Source organism: Gorilla gorilla, chromosome 6 (assembly GCF_029281585.2).
Source record: "Gorilla gorilla gorilla isolate KB3781 chromosome 6, NHGRI_mGorGor1-v2.1_pri, whole genome shotgun sequence".
Taxonomy (NCBI): Eukaryota; Metazoa; Chordata; class Mammalia; order Primates; family Hominidae; genus Gorilla; species Gorilla gorilla.
Genome location: NC_073230.2, coordinates 151,403,880 through 151,421,230, shown reverse-complemented (window position 1 = coordinate 151,421,230; position 17,351 = coordinate 151,403,880). Strand labels below are relative to the sequence as shown.

At 45.1% G+C, this 17,351-nt stretch overlaps 1 protein-coding gene across 1 annotated transcript; it reads left to right on the top strand.

The window, feature by feature from the left end:
• Positions 1-4,500: 4,500 nt before the first annotated feature.
• Positions 4,501-12,481, top strand: LOC101127762 (putative DBH-like monooxygenase protein 2). Its single transcript, XM_019030662.2, has 13 exons — positions 4,501-4,788; positions 5,434-5,580; positions 6,116-6,277; positions 6,523-6,606; positions 7,429-7,596; positions 7,788-7,890; positions 8,083-8,249; positions 8,600-8,691; positions 8,979-9,075; positions 9,210-9,269; positions 10,722-10,852; positions 11,645-11,759; positions 12,057-12,481. The coding sequence occupies exons 1-13, from the start codon at positions 4,501-4,503 to the stop codon at positions 12,297-12,299; spliced, it is 1,857 nt and encodes a 618-aa protein (XP_018886207.2). The 3' UTR covers positions 12,300-12,481.
• Positions 12,482-17,351: the final 4,870 nt, after the last annotated feature.

Here is a 17,351-nt window from a genome sequence, read left to right as displayed (position 1 = left end):
TGCCCAGGAACTCCACTTTCTCACTCTATAGTATTTTCCTCTCTTCCTTCCTTCTCTCTTCACTTCACCCTGCAGTCTGTTACCCCCTGAGAGTTTTAATTGATAGTTTTAAGTGGGGAGGTGTTTTTTTGGCCAGTTGACTGAGTATTTAAAAAAACAAAAACAAGAACAGATTTTAGAGAGTTCAGCCTGTGGCTGCTACAAGTGGACTACTGGAGTCTTTCAGCCCAGCTAGGGAAGAAGAGAACCCCCTCAGGAAGCAGAAGTTCCAGCAGGAAAACTTCATCTATCCAGGGCTCTAAAACCCCTAAATCAGTAACGCCTAGCTTGCAGTGTTGAGAAGCTAAATTGGGAGTGGGAATTATTAAGTGCAACTGTGAGAGCTTCATTTTCACATATTTTATTAACTGAAATTTTAGTTTGGGGAGGAAAATGGTTTGGAGACCATTTTTCAGAGGAACACCTTAGCCTCTAAAGATGTCTCCCAACTTGAGCTGGTCCTAAGATTTCAATAGGTCATAGTGATATTGTATAAGGCCAGCTGATCCTAGGTGGTGAAACATGGCAAGGCCACTGGATTCCATGAGCATTAGCACTATCCATAAGACTCCACTAGCACTGTGAGGTGACCTCCTTGGTTGGAGAATACATCATTTTTGTGTGGAATGCAATAAGGCATTCAGATAATCCAAGGAATGTGATGCTAGGACAGTAACGGTGACAGGGGAAAGAAAATCAAAATTCAGAATATGTTATTTTGAGTGAGGACAAGTAGCTACTCCCTCTGGCCTGAGCTGCACCATGTTTCCCATTTCTTTCTTACTGTACATGTGCTAACAAAAAAGGGAAGATGAAGCTTCTGTGGTGGACATGCCTGGCCCCCAGGTACACCTTTTCTTTTGGTGTAGCTGCAGGCATCTCCCCATGCAAGTTTCCAGCTTTCTTACCTATGTTTGCAGCTCAATATTTCAGGATGCTCTTTGTTAGAAAAAAAAAAAAAATGAGGCCAGGTGCGGTGGCTCACGTCTGTAATCCCAGCACTTTGGGAGGCCGATGTGAGTGGATCACCTAAGGTAAGGAGTTTGAGACCAGCCTGATCAATATGGTAAAACCCCATCTCTACTAAAAGTACAAAAATTAGCCACGCGTGATGGTGGGCAATTGTAATCCCAGCTACTCGGGAGGCTGAGACAGGAGAATCGTTTGAACCCGGGAGGTGGACGTTGCAGTGAGTTGAGATCACACCACTGCACTCCAGTCTGGGCAACAAGCAAGACTCCATCTCAAAAAAAAAAAAAAAAAAAAGATTTTAAAAGTACTTTTGTTCTCATCTACCTTTGTAGAGAGGTTTTCTGGGTTGGGGGACTTTTTTTCTCCTTGAATTATTTCTAATAATGTTTATTTATGAAATATATTTAATTATATTTGATTAATTCATATAATTATATAATATTCAATTATTTTACTTAAACTTAATAATAGATTTAGTTATATTTTCCCAACAGCTCATAGTGTTGCCACCACCCAGTAGTGGGACCTTGGGTTTCAGCAGCTTCATCCATAGGATGGAAATAATAACAAAAATTATTATTTTTTTATTAAATTTTAGATAATGTATACATTATCTAAATGTATTTAAGGTCAATACATTTTAGAATAGAGCTTGGCACAGACTAAGCTTTCAATAAGAGTTGACTTCTATGATTGCAATGGTAAATTTTAAATTCAATTAAAATATGACAACTGGTAGTAATTTTAGTCTTTAATTACCATTCACTTAGTACTCAACTGAGATTAAAAGCTTAAATTCTCAGAATTTTTTTAATTTTAAAAATTATTTTAAAAAATTTTTATGTGTACATAGTAGGTATATACATGTATGGGGTACATGAGATGTTTTGATACAGGCATGCAATGTGAAATAAGCACATCAAGCATTTGGGCAACATGATGAAGCCCCGTCTCTACAAAAAATACAAAAATTAACTGGGCATAGTGGTGCACACCTATAATCCCAGCTATTCAGGAGGCTGAGGCAGGAAGGTCGCCTGAGCCTGGGAGGTCAAGGCTGCAGTGAGCTGTGATTACGCCACTGCAATCCAGCCTAGGTGACAGAGTGAGACCTTGTCTCAAAAAAAAAAAAAGCCTTTATACTTTGGGTTACAAACAATCCAATCACATTCTTTAAGTTCAGTCATAAAAAAGAATGAGATTTACCTATTTTTCAACATTGATAAGGGGCCTCATTTTTCAGAAAGCTTGGAAACCAATCATCTGGGAAATTCAACTTAAAAGGCCCTGTATCCACCATCTCTCCAACCGCAGCATTTTACAGAGAGCAAGAAGGAGGCACAGAGGGGTTTAGAAACTGAACTTCACTATTTCAAGACCTGGGACTGCACTGCCCTCAGGTCGGTGACCCTCTTGTGGTGTCTTCCCTGTCACGGGCACTTGATTAATGCAGAAGGGAAGCAGGGCCCGCCCCAGCCCCATCTCCCTAGAGAGCCCCACATAGGTGTAGCAATGGCCTGGCTTCCTGGGGTGGAAGCCAGATAAGGATCCAGGAGAAGAGACCCTCTGAGTCTGCAGTCACTGCTCCCAGCTCTTTATTGAGGACCTTGCCTCTGTGCTGAGGACAGTGCTCTGTCCAGCAGGACAGATTGCAGGATAAGGGATCCTGGGCCCGTCTCAATTTACAAGACTGGCTATCCTGTCTCCCTACTGCCCCCTCCCTTAATCCTTAAGTGAGATTGGGATCAGAATGTCTCCACACACCTGTTATCTCTCTCTCTCTGGTGTTACTGCTCCTCAAGGTCAGTGCCTCCCAGGCTCCGACCTCTCCTCTTCTCTTGGCTCAGCTCTGGTCCTGGGCCAAGATAAGCCTCTTGCTTCCAGATGGCTGCGTAGCTCCCTCTCCCTACCTTCTCTGTCAGGCCTAGAGTTAGGGGCTGTGGCTGCCCCCTTGAGGCATTTGTTTTCTCCCTCACCACACCCCAATTACTACTCAAGTGCTCACAGCAGCAGCAAACAACCTTAGCTGGGTCCTCACCAGCTTCGATGAGCTCAGTAGCCAAAAAAAAAAAAAAAAAAAAAAGACTATGCCTGCAATGAGAAGCTGTAAGCAGATCGTGCCGGCATCTGTACATCTACTCCTGAGCTGAATTCCTCTGTGGAGAGGTGAGGTCCAGTCTGTGTGGGAGAGGCCCTCAGGGTCCATGTCCTCTCCATTGTCAAATGGAGAACCAGCAACCAGGGGTCAGATGAGGTGACTTCTAGCTCTAGGTCAGTTGTATCAGTCACCAGGGGGAAAATACTGTGGAGTTAGAGTCAGACTTTGGTTTCTTCCCTAAGAAGCAGCCAACAAATGTCATTAAATTCCTCCACCAGGACAAGCCATGTGGAAATGCATGGCAGGGGTCTGGTACCTGTAGGGTGTCTGTGACCTAAGGAAATTATGGTCAGGGACCATGACCCACCATTGACTCAACGGGGCATCAAGTACCACTCTTGTTACCCTTTGGAGCTCCCGTTTCATCATCTAGAAATTAAGTGGATTGAAATTTTTGGAAAACGAAGTGGCTCTAAAGTTCTTTTCTATTCTGGTGTTCTAATATTCTAACCTTCCTTCTGTGTTGCTTCCATTGTTTGCATAATACTAATGTGCTCAATCGGGCAAGCTCAGCCTGCCATGGAGCCATTAAATTAATTTCTCTGAAAGGTAATTGATGGCCGGAAGGGAAAGCACAAAGCATCCCAAAGCAAACTCATGTTTATTTCTCATCTTCTTCCCCTCACCTCCTCCCTCTTCCTGCTCCTCCCCAGGAGTGTGCAGAAAACCAAAGCTGCCCGACTCAACCATCTGAGAAGCTGATATCCCTCCTCTCAGTGTCCTTCTAGGGATTAGTAGCAAAGGCTCCTCTAGCAGATGGAAATCGCAGCCTTCCCTCCAGTCCCTGCCAGCTACTTCCCTCCTTCCTGCACTGCACTGGGAAATTGAAAGACTAGGTTTACAAGCAGTCCCACATCCTTGCTAGTACCGAAGTTCTATACATAGACAAAATGGGAAATGCCCGCAGAAAGTGGGGTGGGGGCATAGTCCAGAGGCAGAATGTCCTGTAAAGACATCCCAGGATAGAAGACGGAAGAGGTGGGCAGGAAGGGAGGGGGAGAAAAAGAAACTAAACTTTCTTGATTCTGCAGGGTCCCCACTGGCAGGACGCTGGCATGGGGTCAGGGTGGAAAGTCTAAATGATTCAATCCTAAGAATTTTCTGCCAGGCCCCTGCTTCAGAGTGAAAGCAACCTGCCCTGTATCCTCTCCGGGCACCTCTCACCTCCAGAGTTATGTAAGGGGCATCGCTCTGAACCCGGAGGATAATCAGATCAGAAGTGCCCCAGCCTGGCCCTCCCCCATGGCATGGTGCCTGGCCCAGGTAGGACATAAAACTCTGAAGCTCTCGAATGTTCATCTGCAAGGGAGATGCTCCAGGTCCCAGGAGTCATGGCCCATGACCTTCTCTTCAGGCTTTTTCCACTTTTGGCCCTGGGAGTCCCCTTACAAAGCAACCGCCTTGGCCCCACATCTCGCCTGCGCTATTCCAGGTTCCTAGATCCTTCTAATGTCATTTTCCTGAGTTGGGACTTTGACCTTGAGGCTGAAATCATCAGTTTTGAGCTCCAGGTCCGTACAGCTGGCTGGGTGGGCTTCGGTGTCACAAATCGCTACACCAACGTGGGAAGTGATCTGGTTGTTGGAGGAGTCTTGCCTAATGGCAATGTCTATTTCTCGGTAAGTGTGAGGGTGACTTGCTTCCAAGGATGAGGGTCTTTGTTGGGTTGAGGATGGTTTCTGTCCAAAAAGGATTCACATTCCCCGAGGATATCTAAACACACTCCCAGAATGCCAGCTGAATGCTGGTGTGTCCCTCCAGAAATGGTCCATTATAGAGTTTGAAATCTATGTCTTCCAGACTGCAAGTCTCTAAGACTGCTGAGAGAATGAAACCATCAGATTGTGAGATAGTCTTGCACCACTTACTTGCTAAAGCCCACTAAATGCAGGTCACTGGGGAAAATTCAAAGCTGTCTGAGAAATAGCTACATGAAGAGCCACATGAGAGAATGAATGTCATACATACTTCAGATAATATGTGAGACTTCAAGTATTAGGGATGCAGGAATATTAGACTTTATGGACATGAGATTTGAAATGGGAGAAGTAAAGCAAGGACAGGTGGTGAAACTCCATTATCCATAAAAGTGTGCTCTGCCATGTTCTTCATGCCATGCTTTGCCCAAGGAGAAAACTACATAATAAAGAACACCTGGGCTCTGCTACTCTAGTATCCTAGGGGAGCTAAAGGGACAGCTACTGCTCCAAAGCATGACATTTGAAGCTCCTAGTTCTTACTTCTTGAACTTCACTGGACCCAAGGATCAGCACTTGGTGGACGAAGACACTCTGAAGGAGGATGGGAGCCAGGATGCTGAGCTGCTGGGGCTGACGGAAGATGCTGTCTACACCACCATGCGCTTTTCCAGGCCCTTCCGCTCCTGCGACCCTCATGACCTGGATATTACGGTAAAATAGCGAGCAGAGAAAAGCATTTAATCACAAGCAGGTTTTCCTTCTGGAGAGGTAGTTGCCCCCAGTCAGGCAGCTAGTCATCATTCCCAGGACTTCTATTCCTCTCAGCCTTCCCAGGTAATGCTCCAATTGTGCCACCTGCTGAAATCCACAAGCCTTCCGCAGGGTGACCTCCCACTGATTCACCTCCTGCCCGCCTGCCCCAGGGTTCTCCTTTTGAAGAATTCTGCCCAGTTTCGCTGACCTTTAGAGTGTTAGGATATAAGAGTTTAATTCAGTCCTTTCATTTTACAGATGTGGACACAAGCTTAGAGAGGGCATGCGAGAGGGAGTGTGACTTGCTCAAGATCATCAGCAAGTGAGCCTTGGAGGCAGAAATAGAACTTAACTAGTTCTCACTCCCAGTGTGAAGCTGCTTCCATTCCACCATGTAGACATGAGCAAGTGCCTTGTGTAGGTCCTTGGGTGCAGGGAAATGCAGAGTGCTGCTCAGGGGTGGCAGCTCCTCGATGCTCATGGCACCCCGCAGAGCGACACCGTGAGGGTGCTGGCCGCCTATGGCCTGAATGACACTCTGAAGCTGGATCGGGAGCGTACTTTTGTCAAGTCCATCTTTCTGCTACAAGTCGTCCACCCTGACGATCTGGATGTCCCTGAGGACACCATCATCCATGACTTGGAGATCACTGATGTAAGACACCTTCATCCCACCCAGCAGCCTCCAGCTCCCTTCTCCTCACCCCACTCAACCCAGATCCCTTCTCTTGCCCCCAGTATTCAGTACATCCCTTGGGTGGAGATTACTCTGACTCTTCTCTGTCTCCTAAGGACTGCCAATCTGACCCTAATGTGAACCCCCTTCCCTGGCCTGGCCCTTGCCCTACTTCTTCAGAGCCTCACTGTCATCTGGCTCAGCTTCTGTGCACCCTTCCACAGTTCCTCATTCCAGAGGATGACACCACGTATGCCTGCACCTTTCTTCCTCTCCCTATTGTGAGCGAGAAGCATCACATTTACAAGGTATGGTGGACCAGATGGGGGACATTGTCAAGGCAGGGAAGGGTGCTGGAGCAGAGCAGGGGGTGTGGTCAACCCTGGAGGATGAGGTCTGGAAAATTTCTTGGAGGAAGCAAGAAGGAAGTAGTTGCAAGAACAGGGGGACAGGCAGGGCTTGGTGGAGGTCGCGGCTACATCATTTCCTGAGTCCAGAAATGTAACTCCCAGCGCTATTTTATTTAAGCCCCACAATGCAACAGACATGTTGATGAAGGTTAAGAATTAATAATTGTTTGCAAAGAACAAAGTATGAGCCTCAACCTGGCCCCAGAATTGTGCTCTCTTAGCCCAAGAGGAGGTAAAGGCAGGGAGAGGATATGGCCAGGGGCTGTCAGGAGGTTGGTGAAGTCTAGCTAGAGTGAACTCAAACTTGGTAACCCAATTTCATGTTTGAGTGATTTCAATTTTGATCAAATAAATAAAGGTATGATCTCACAATAAGTGGCAAATGTGGAGACTTTTTTTCTTTAGACAGATAATTTGAAAAGGCATGGCTACATGCTCAGATATAGTGAATTGAGGAGGTTGCTAAAGGAAGGCAGAATGTCCCTGGCTAGATTTCATATGTCTGCTCTCCAGAAGGGGCTTAAAGGAGGGGGGAGTTGAGAGGAGAGTCAAACTGAGTGGGTGGGAAAATGGTAGCTTGGGGAACAAAAACAGAGAAAAAGGGAGAGAGAGAAACAGAGAGAAGAGGGAAATGGGTATAGTTTTGACAAAAAGGAAGGAAGATAATATGGATTTGATGTAGAAGGTCTTGATCATGCTCTGCTCTCCTTTTCTGCCCAGTTTGAGCCTAAGTTGGTCTACCACAATGAGACAACGGTGCATCACATCCTGGTGTACGCCTGTGGCAATGCTAGCGTTCTCCCCACAGGCATCAGCGACTGCTATGGGGCCGACCCTGCCTTCTCCCTTTGCTCACAGGTCATCGTGGGCTGGGCTGTCGGGGGCACAGTGAGTCCCGTGATGGGGTAAACACATGGCTAAGCGGGTGCATGTGGTTGGGTAATGAGATCACTGGGCTGGTGGAAGACCAGGGGATAGGGGAAGTCTGGGATGACAATTAGAAAACAAGGCCAGGAGCCCTGAATCCCTATGGCTGGTTCCCAGCCCTTCTTGCTGCCAAATCTACCTCCTTCCAACAGAGCTATCAGTTTCCAGATGACGTAGGCATCTCTATTGGGACCCCTTTGGACCCTCAGTGGATCCGACTGGAGATTCATTACAGCAATTTTAACAACCTTCCTGGTGAGCATCCAGAGGATTTAAGGAAGGGAAGCTGGTGGGGCTGGCTGTTTTTTTCGGTATTGGGAACGCCTTGTGGGATGTGTGCTGACTCCCTGTGGTCAAAGCCCCACCCCAGCTTTCCTGAGCCTCTTTCTCTCCACATTGTGACCCACTCTCCTGCCTCCTGTGATTGACTGTTCCTCTCTGCACCAGGTGTGTATGATTCCTCGGGGATTCGCGTGTACTACACTTCTCAGCTGCGCAAATACGACATGGGTGTCCTCCAGCTGGGCTTCTTCACGTTTCCCATCCACTTCATCCCCCCGGGCGCTGAGTCCTTCATGTCCTATGGGCTGTGTAGGACGGAGAAGTTTGAGGAGGTGGAGCTGGGAGGCGCACCCTTCCTGAGGAGGAAACACACTCTCCTTGCCCCCCATCCCAGATCTGGTCAGATCCACAAGCCCACACAGCTTGAACCCCAGACTTGGAGAATAATTACAGCCTGGTGCTCAGGAAATTCACTAACATGACTTTTGCAAGGAAGGGAAGGAGTCAGGGCTTTGAGAACAAGGGAAGTGCAGAAGGAAGAAGGGTCAGAAAGGTTCAATAAGAATTACAGTGGCAAATGTCAGTCATCAGAGGAAGGTGTCAAATATCAAGGGGGGAAAATCAAGCAGCAGGTCAAGAACACAGTCCTTAACAAATCGGGTGCACCTCTTCCCTGTTACAGATGAATGGAGCTCCTATGCCTGACATGCAGGTGTATGGCTACCTGCTGCACACCCACTTGGCTGGACGGGCTCTGCAAGCAGTGCAGTACAGGTGAGGGAAGACCTTGAAGCTTTCCCTTCTGCAGGTGGGAATGAATTTTAAGAATAGTGATTTATTCTGTAGCATACGATTATATCCGGTTGAGAAAAAGGAAGAGGTAGAACTATCTTTAGAGTAGAAATAACTGAAATAAGACTGTGGAAGATGAAGTTTTTTGTTTATTTTTATGGATAATCTACTCACAGAATGACCCCACCCACATGCTACATCTGTATTGGCAGACCCCTCTCTATTTCATCTTCTCTTTATTTCTGAATTCCCGCCTTCTCTTCCTCTAGGAATGGAACACAACTTCGAAAAATCTGTAAAGACGATTCCTATGACTTCAACCTGCAGGAGACTCGAGATTTGCCCTCTCGAGTGCAGATCAAGCCGGTGAGAGTCTGAGGGAGGCCAGGCAGAGTTGGGGGCAGCAGCATCATACCTCATTACTGACAACCAAGAAAGTTCTCAAGCTGTACCAGTCCCTCTGTGTCTTACTCTCAGCCTTCATGTTTCACTCTGAACAGGGAGATGAATTGCTGGTAGAATGTCACTACCAGACACTGGACCGTGACTCCGTGACATTTGTAAGTGACCTCTCACCCCACCATGGTCACCATGACCATAGCCCCAGTGGAGAGCCCACTCATGGCTTTGGCTACCCAGTGACCCCTGTGATTTCACTGAAGCCCCTTCCTTCCTCCAATGGCATCACACATCCACACGGGGCTTTTCATGTTCTCACACCCCATGCATCTAAGACAGGAACAGGGATTTCTCACATTATCTGCCAATAACCCACCAAGACCATGGAAACATAGTATGCTATAGCGACTAACAGCAGAGATTCTGGGGCCTCATTGCATGGGTTTGAATATCAGCACAATCATTTAGTACATTTCTAACTTTAGACAAGTTATTTGACTTTTTTGTATCTCAGTTTCCCAATTCACATAAGATTAATACTACTTTCTACCTCAGAAGATTGTTGTGGGAGTTGGTTAACACATGCAAAACACCTAGATCATTGCCTGACTTGTAGTAGATTCTCAATTAAAGTTGGCTATTGTTTCTATGATCACAAGAAAATCCCCCGTTTTGTGCATCAGGAGTGGTTCAGTGCTTGTGGGATTCAAAAGGTGTTGCAGGCAACTGAGGAAAAAATACCGCCCTACAAATGATTATATTACAAGTTAGTAAGTGATATATGCCATACAAGAAGAATGGGAATAACCCACTAGGGAAATTCACAGGAAAGAATCATGAGATCCTACTACAGTGAACTGAACATGTGACGTAGGTGAATGAGTCCTTCTTTAGACACATAGAGATGGGGAATTCTGGAGAAGGAAAAAACTGAGAAAGCCATATATAAGGAGAGCGTGGGGTGCACATGAAGAAGTTTGGTTGGAAGTTAAAAAATGGCAAAAGATATCTAAAGGAATGGAATGAGGATGAGGTAGATAAAGTTGGAAACAGTCCTTGAAGCAGGGGTGATCCTGACCTACCTATATCTCCAGGACAGCGGGGCTAACTCTATAAATATTTGCCAGGTAAGTAAATGGAATGAATGAATGAGTTGGAATTTATTAGATAGAATCAAATAATTGGTTTAGTGATGACTGACTATTGTTTAATGGACTACTGGAAGCCACTGGAGGTTTCAGAACAGGCAAATGGCAGGATGCAAGATGAATTGTAAACAACTTGTCTGGCAGCTCTACAGAGGTCAGATTGCAATTAGAACAGATGAGTGACTGACAATAGTTGAGAGGCAGATAATCTAGTCCAAATCAGGATAGTGGCAGTGAAGCTGAGGACAGGACAGATATATGGAATGCTTTTTGGAATAACATCAATAATTGTCCACCAATGAAAATAGAGCAGCAAATAGGGCAGTGAGCTGGCTCTACCTTAAGGGAAAAGGAGAATGGCATCACTGGTAAGATAACCACTTCAACTATTTTCTGTTTGCTTTGTCCTCCTCTCTCTGCATGCCTTTGTATCTTTGTCTCTCCATCTTTGTCTATTTCCCCCAGGGAGGCCCCAGCACCATTAATGAGATGTGCCTCATCTTCCTCTTCTACTATCCCCGAAATAACATCTCCAGCTGCATGGGGTACCCTGACATTATCTACGTGGCCCACGAGCTGGGGGAGGAGGCATCAGAGTGAGTCATCCTGAAATACAGGACCTCATGTGTGTGGAAGGGACCTTGGGGAGGACTGGGGGAGGAAGAAAGGAAGCCCTACCCACTACCTCCTAAGCTGGTTAGCCAGGATTCCTTCGGGGGCTGCCTGACCAGCTCCTGCCACCCTCACTCCTGTTCCCATCAGGATCTAACTCTGAAAGCTCTGGCACAAGACGGGAATTTTTGTGGGACTTCTTTTCCCATATCAGCAAGGTCATTCAGAGGAACAGATAAAACTGAACCCTAGAAGTGAGATCCTTTATTTACAAATTCTTTGTCTGCCTTTTTTCACATACACTACTTGACTCAGCCAAAGACTGTGTTTACTTTCAAGTCATGAACCTTCATTATTTTGGGGTAAGGATCCCCTCTGAAGTTCTCATGAGAACTATAAAATGTTTTTGCATGAAAAAAATGCACATCTATGCAAATACACCATATTTCACATACAATTTCAGGGCAATGAAATTGCCTCCAAGAAGGTTGATAAAGTGACTTCAGGGAACCTGTCTCACTCCATGCCCTCCAGATGAAGAACCACTTCCTAAAGAGTCAGAAGATCCTCTTTTTCACATTTTAAAATTGTCATCTCTGAGTTCTGATATTTCTCTTTTCAAACTCACTATAATTGTCTCTTTGTTTTGTAAGACACTACTTATGGCTTTTGCTGACATGGAATTGATTCTAACAAAAATGAGTGTACATGTTTTGCCGAAGCTGTAAGTCAACCGTAATCTGTTCCCCCTGCCCTGATCCTACCACCCATGGCAGCTACATGGAGGGAATGATGGCCATGAACAATGTCGAGTGGACCCCAGAGAGCATTAAGAAAGCTGAGAAAGCCTGCAAGGAGGCCCAGCAGACAGTGATAATAAAGACCATTGATGTGAGTGTCCCAGGAGAGACCACCCTCTAGAGTTAGAGATGGAGGGGTTGGGGGTGGTGCTGAGTGGAAGCAGGAAAAGAGAAGAATGAGGGACATGAATGGCAATGGTAGAAACGCTGGGTCAGGGAATGGGGTGCTGAGAAAGCGGAAAGGTGGGTTGCTGCTGCCCTGGGTTGCAGATATGGTCAGAGCCTCATGGTTAGCCTGTGAGCTCTGTGAGGACTGGGGATGATCTCAGGAAAGAAAAGGGAGATCCTTTACCTTTACCTTTACCTTGTTTTTTGCCCTCCCTTGCAGGAGGTGTTGGAAAACACAACAGGCTGGATTCCAGACATCATCCCTACTCCCCGGGGGCCCTGCTTGGAGTCCTCCGGAGGCAAAGTGGAGGCCCAGGACAAGACCTCTGCAGGCTTCAGAGCTGCACCTGTAGCCCTCTCAGGCTCTAGCAGGGCCACCCTGAGGCTTCTCCCCCTGGCGGCCGTCCTGCTGGTGCAGCGCACACTCTCCTGGCTCCCCGCCATGCTGCAGACTGGAGTCTGATGCTGTCTCTTCATGTACATACCCAGGCCGCTCTCTCCTCAGCCCTCCCTTATCATCAAACACAGAAACTCCTCCCCGCACAGGCCCCCCAAATCCTTAATCTGTGTCCCTTCTCATGACCCAGGTCTTGACACTGCAGGCCTGGGCACTGCACATATTCCATAAAGATTCTTCTGTGACAAGCTATGCAAATCATCCTTTAAAGCATTAGAATCCCTGGTGGGGCCACATATTTTCTGGCAGTCTTCCTTCAAGGCTGGGTGTGAGGTAATGGATCCACTCTCTGAGAAGGCTGATGCCCCAGCTTTCTTAAGAAGATGTATGAAAAGGAAGGGACTTGAATCAGAGAGCCCTGTAAACCTCCCTTGGCCCATACCTGGCCCTGGAGGTGGTTTCTGTTTCTGTTTCTTCTGGCATTTGTGCCTGGCCCTGTAAGTTGGGAGAGTGAAGGGTAATTTGCAGTAAAGGGAGGGGCTCAGTTAATAAAGGACAAAGCTCAATACATCATACTAAAGAAAACTTGGCTCAATTCCTGTTGCCATCTCTTTCCTTTGAGCTTTTGTTCCAGGAGGGGCAGTTGGACGGTCTCAAATTGCTCAGTATTAGGCACTCAGGGAGCACCTGAGGACCTGGTTGTCCAAATGTGACATTTAATGCACAGCCTTGCTCTCCTTACCTGTATCCCTGCTGTCCAATAATCTTTGTTTATCCCATTGAGTGTCACGTTGTCAACACTCAAGCCACTAGGTTTCAAGAGCCTACCTGAGCAGGCAGGCTGGATTGAAAGCTAAGATCAGGACAAGGGCAAGACGGAGAGAGGCGGTCCTTAGCATTAGAGCCCAGGCATGTCAAGGAGATTCACAGGAACAGAGCAGTGACTACGTGCAAATGGTTCATGGAGTCAGGCTGCAGTTCGCAACCACAGTTTTCAGGAAAGGACAATTTTCGTGGCGGCTGTCTTGAGAATTTCTGGAGGCATTTATGTATTTTTCTAAGCTTGACAAGCTCAGCACCACCCTATTCTTCAAGTTTTAAAGTCACCATTCTCATCTGTGAATCGCTTTGCTCATTGTTCATGTCATCTAGGAGGGACCCCTACTCTGGATATCCAAAGGTGTTTAAAGGGATCTTAATCCTCTGGAAACCAGGACTATGGCCTCAGCAAACTCTGTGTCACTACTCCAGAGGCCTAGTGTTGAACTAATATCATAGCTCTGCTTCATGGCAGAGCAATATGCCCCTCTGGGATTGGTGACACGAGAGGTAATGAGCCCATGACCTTTGCTGTCTTTTCCTCTGGAGAATTCTGGATACTCCACTTTGAGACTCTGCAAAATCCTCAGTGTCCACGTTCAGTGCCTGCAGTCTCAATGTTGACCCTTCTCATAGATCAGCATCACTTCTAGGCCTTGTTTGAGCACAGGGGCTTGCTGTACTCGAAGATGCATTTTAGAGTTCATGATTATGAAAAAACTAGGCTCAACTGAATCCTACGGTGTGTATATTCATTGCTGGTCTTCTCCCTTGTCACCATTCAAGGGAAATTAAAATTATCCTTTTATATATTAATCCAAAGGCATCTGCCCACTATTGGAGGTAAACACAATATGGTTGACCCTTGAACAACACAGGTTTGGACTGCATGGGTTCACTTATACATGGATTTTTTTTCAACCAAATGTGCATGTTGAAAATACAGTATTCACAGGATACAAACCCTGTATACATGGAGGACTGATTTTTTTGTATACACATATTGTGCAAGGCCCACTGCAGGACTTGAGTATACTTGAAATTTGGTATCTGTGGGCAGTCCGGGAATCAATCTTTCACGTATACCTAGGGATGACTCTACTCTCTACAGTATGAGGAAACACACAGATAAAAATACTAACTACATTAAAACTTAAAACAACCAGAGCAGACCACCTATTCTTCATTGCTTTGTCCAATTTGTGAGCAAGTCTATCATTTCTAATTCAACCTGTTTATCTCTAAGTGTCCCCAAGCAAACTTTTTCAGCATCTTTTAGGTAAACACACACACACACACACACACACAATAGGTAACACACACACACACACAAAGTAAACACCCTTTTTGGCTGGATTCCAGATGCTATCCCTCAGTTTGTGCTGCAGTCTTTCTCTTGGGCCTTTTCTAGCAGGTTCAAGCTGGGCAGCATCCCCAGGTTCTGCAGCCAGAACTTTGCAATGGCTCCCTTTGCCCAGGTTGTGGCCAATAAGGTTCCCAGGCCCTGCTGTTCTCCCTTGCTCTCTCCTTCAACTTTATATTCCTTTCTAGCCTCCTTTTTCTCCTTTTATTTTTCTCTCTATTGCTGGTCTCAGCATTTAGTTATCAGTAACATATTCATTGAGCACCGTCTATGTGCTTGACATCAGGTCAAAAACAGGTGCCACTGAAATAAATAGGAAATGAGACATGCATTTCTCTTCCCTTACAGAGCTGCAGTTACATGCCTACAAGCCCCTCAGCAGCCATTCTCTCCTTGAGGTCACACTGTCCCCCTCCGAGCCTTACTCCATGCCACCTAATGTTTCCTCTTCCAGTCGCCTCAAGAAATGGACTATATTTTTGTCAACCTGCAGAGAATAATGTACTTCTATAGTTAAAAGGTATGCATTCATATTACATACATATTAGACAGACAGTGCACATGAATACCGCTGGGAAAGTACTTTAAACATTCCCACAGGTGGTGGGAGCTTGAATTCAATGACTTCAGGATCCTCTCCAGATCATATGTTCTGGATGGAAGTTTCCTGACTGCGTTACATGCTGCAAAAGAAAGATACCCCAACTTCCTCCAAGAACACTCTGTCACTTGGGCCTGTCTGTCATCTCTCATCCTTCAGGGGTTTCTGAGGTCAGATTTGCTCCTAGTGACTATGAGAATGTAACTCTTTTTCTCCCTCACCTCCTCTACTCACAACTTCATATTAAATGTGGAGGGTAAATAAAAGATGTATTACTTATTTTTACTTTTCTCTGTGGTTCTATGAGGACAAGAGGAGCCATGGGCTAATGTTTACTGTGACTTTGGTCTTTCCTGTGGCTTAAGAATATTTTGATACAATTTCAAATTCATAAAGAAGGGCAGTAATTCTTATATATTCTTTACCCAAATCTAACCATTGATTACATTTGGCTCCATTTCTCTCTCCTTCTCTTTCTCTTCCTTTTTTCTTATTTCTCCTCCTCCTTCTCCTTCTCCTCTTTCTCTCTTCCTCCCTCCCTCTCCATACCTTCATGAGTCAAATAATTTAGTTTCTTCTCCCTGTTTGCTAGGGTTTCCATCAGTATCTAAGTCCCTGCTACTACTTAGTTAGCTGAGAATGAACAGGAAAGCTCTCAACTACACTAACCCAGTGGCCGTCAATCTTGACAGCATATTAGTATCACCTGATGATGAGGTACCACCCAGGCATTCGTAGGTTATTGAATTCTCCAGGCATTTCCAATATGCTATTAAGACTGAGGACCCCTGAATAAGAAGTTCAAATGTTCTTCACTAGCCTACTTCCTGGATGGAACAGGAATCACATTCTAACATCACACATTTAAGCCACAGCACAAGGCACTGACCAGTCAAAATGGACATCAGTGGAAACAAATCCTGGAAGCCCCCTGATTTCCTGTAGTTAGAATTTTAGTTGCTAGATCGTGAGAATACGTGGGATCTCAGAGAAGGGGCACGTTTAGAGGCCTCAGGAAGTGGCTATTACCCAACATCCCTCAATAAATAAATAGCAAAGAAAGACAAGTTCTTCCCAAGCAAAATAACAAAGGCAAAAGGAATAAGGAGATACAAAATCACTGTTTAACAAATTTGAGAGTAATAATTGATTCAGGCAGGAATCATCAATGGATGCCACAACTAACAAATGAGATGCTGCATAACTTCAAAGTATCTTCTCACAATATATTTATTAATTATGTTGAGACAAAATAGTAGCTTTAGAAACCTGGAAGACACCACCTCAACCAAGTAACCCCACAGAACATCAGCGATAATGGACAGATGGACATTGTGTGGCTCCTGATAGGGAGCATTGAGATGGGCTCAACAACGTGCCTGTATTATTTCCCTCAAAAATGCGTAACCTCAGTGCAATCATGAGGACATATTAGGTAACCCTCAAGTATGAGGGATATTCTACAAATAACTGATAGTAATCTTCAAATGTCAAAATTATGAAAGAAAAAGAGAAACCAAGGAATAGTTCCAGAATAGAGGAGAGTAAAAAACAAGCAAAATAAAACAATGAAACGATTAAATGCAACATGCAATTGTGCTCGCGGACTAATTTCTTTTGTGTTGCTGTTGTTGTTTGTGCTTCCTATATTGGACATTATTGGTGCAATTGGTGAAATGTGCCTGGTGTCTGTGCATTGTGTGGTGGTAGTGTATGCATGTTAATTTCCTGGTTTTGATGATTATGTTGTAGTTATGTGAGAATATGTTCTTGTCTTTTTAGGAAATACATACTAAAGTATTTTTGTGATAACGAAACATATTGTATACAAACTGCCAAATGTTTGTGAGATAGAGAGGGGGGAAGGAGGAGAGAAAAAGAGAGAGAAAAGTGATAAAGTAAATATAGTGAACAATTTGTAATTTACAGGCGATAACTGGGAAAAATGGATAAAGAGAATACTGGAATTTGTTACTATACTTGCAACTTTTCTCCAAGTTTGAGCTTATTTGAAAATGAAATATTAATTAAAGCAAATAAACCAGCACAGGATCTATATAAAAACAGTATTAAAAATGGGGAAAGTAGAAAAAATGGAAACAAGGGAGAGAAAGAGTAACCTGGAAAAATAATTAGAAAATTGTTGTTTCTAAACAACACCTGCATGTTTTCCCAAGCAAGCATTCTTGACCAATTTTCACTCTGAGCAGAGAACTTTCCTTCTCCAAGCTATAGTAGAGCCCTGGACCCTTGGACTAATTTCAGCTGTCAAGCTGTCTGGCATAACGAGTAATAACATGCATGGCTTAAGGCTGCAAAATACATAAATAGGATT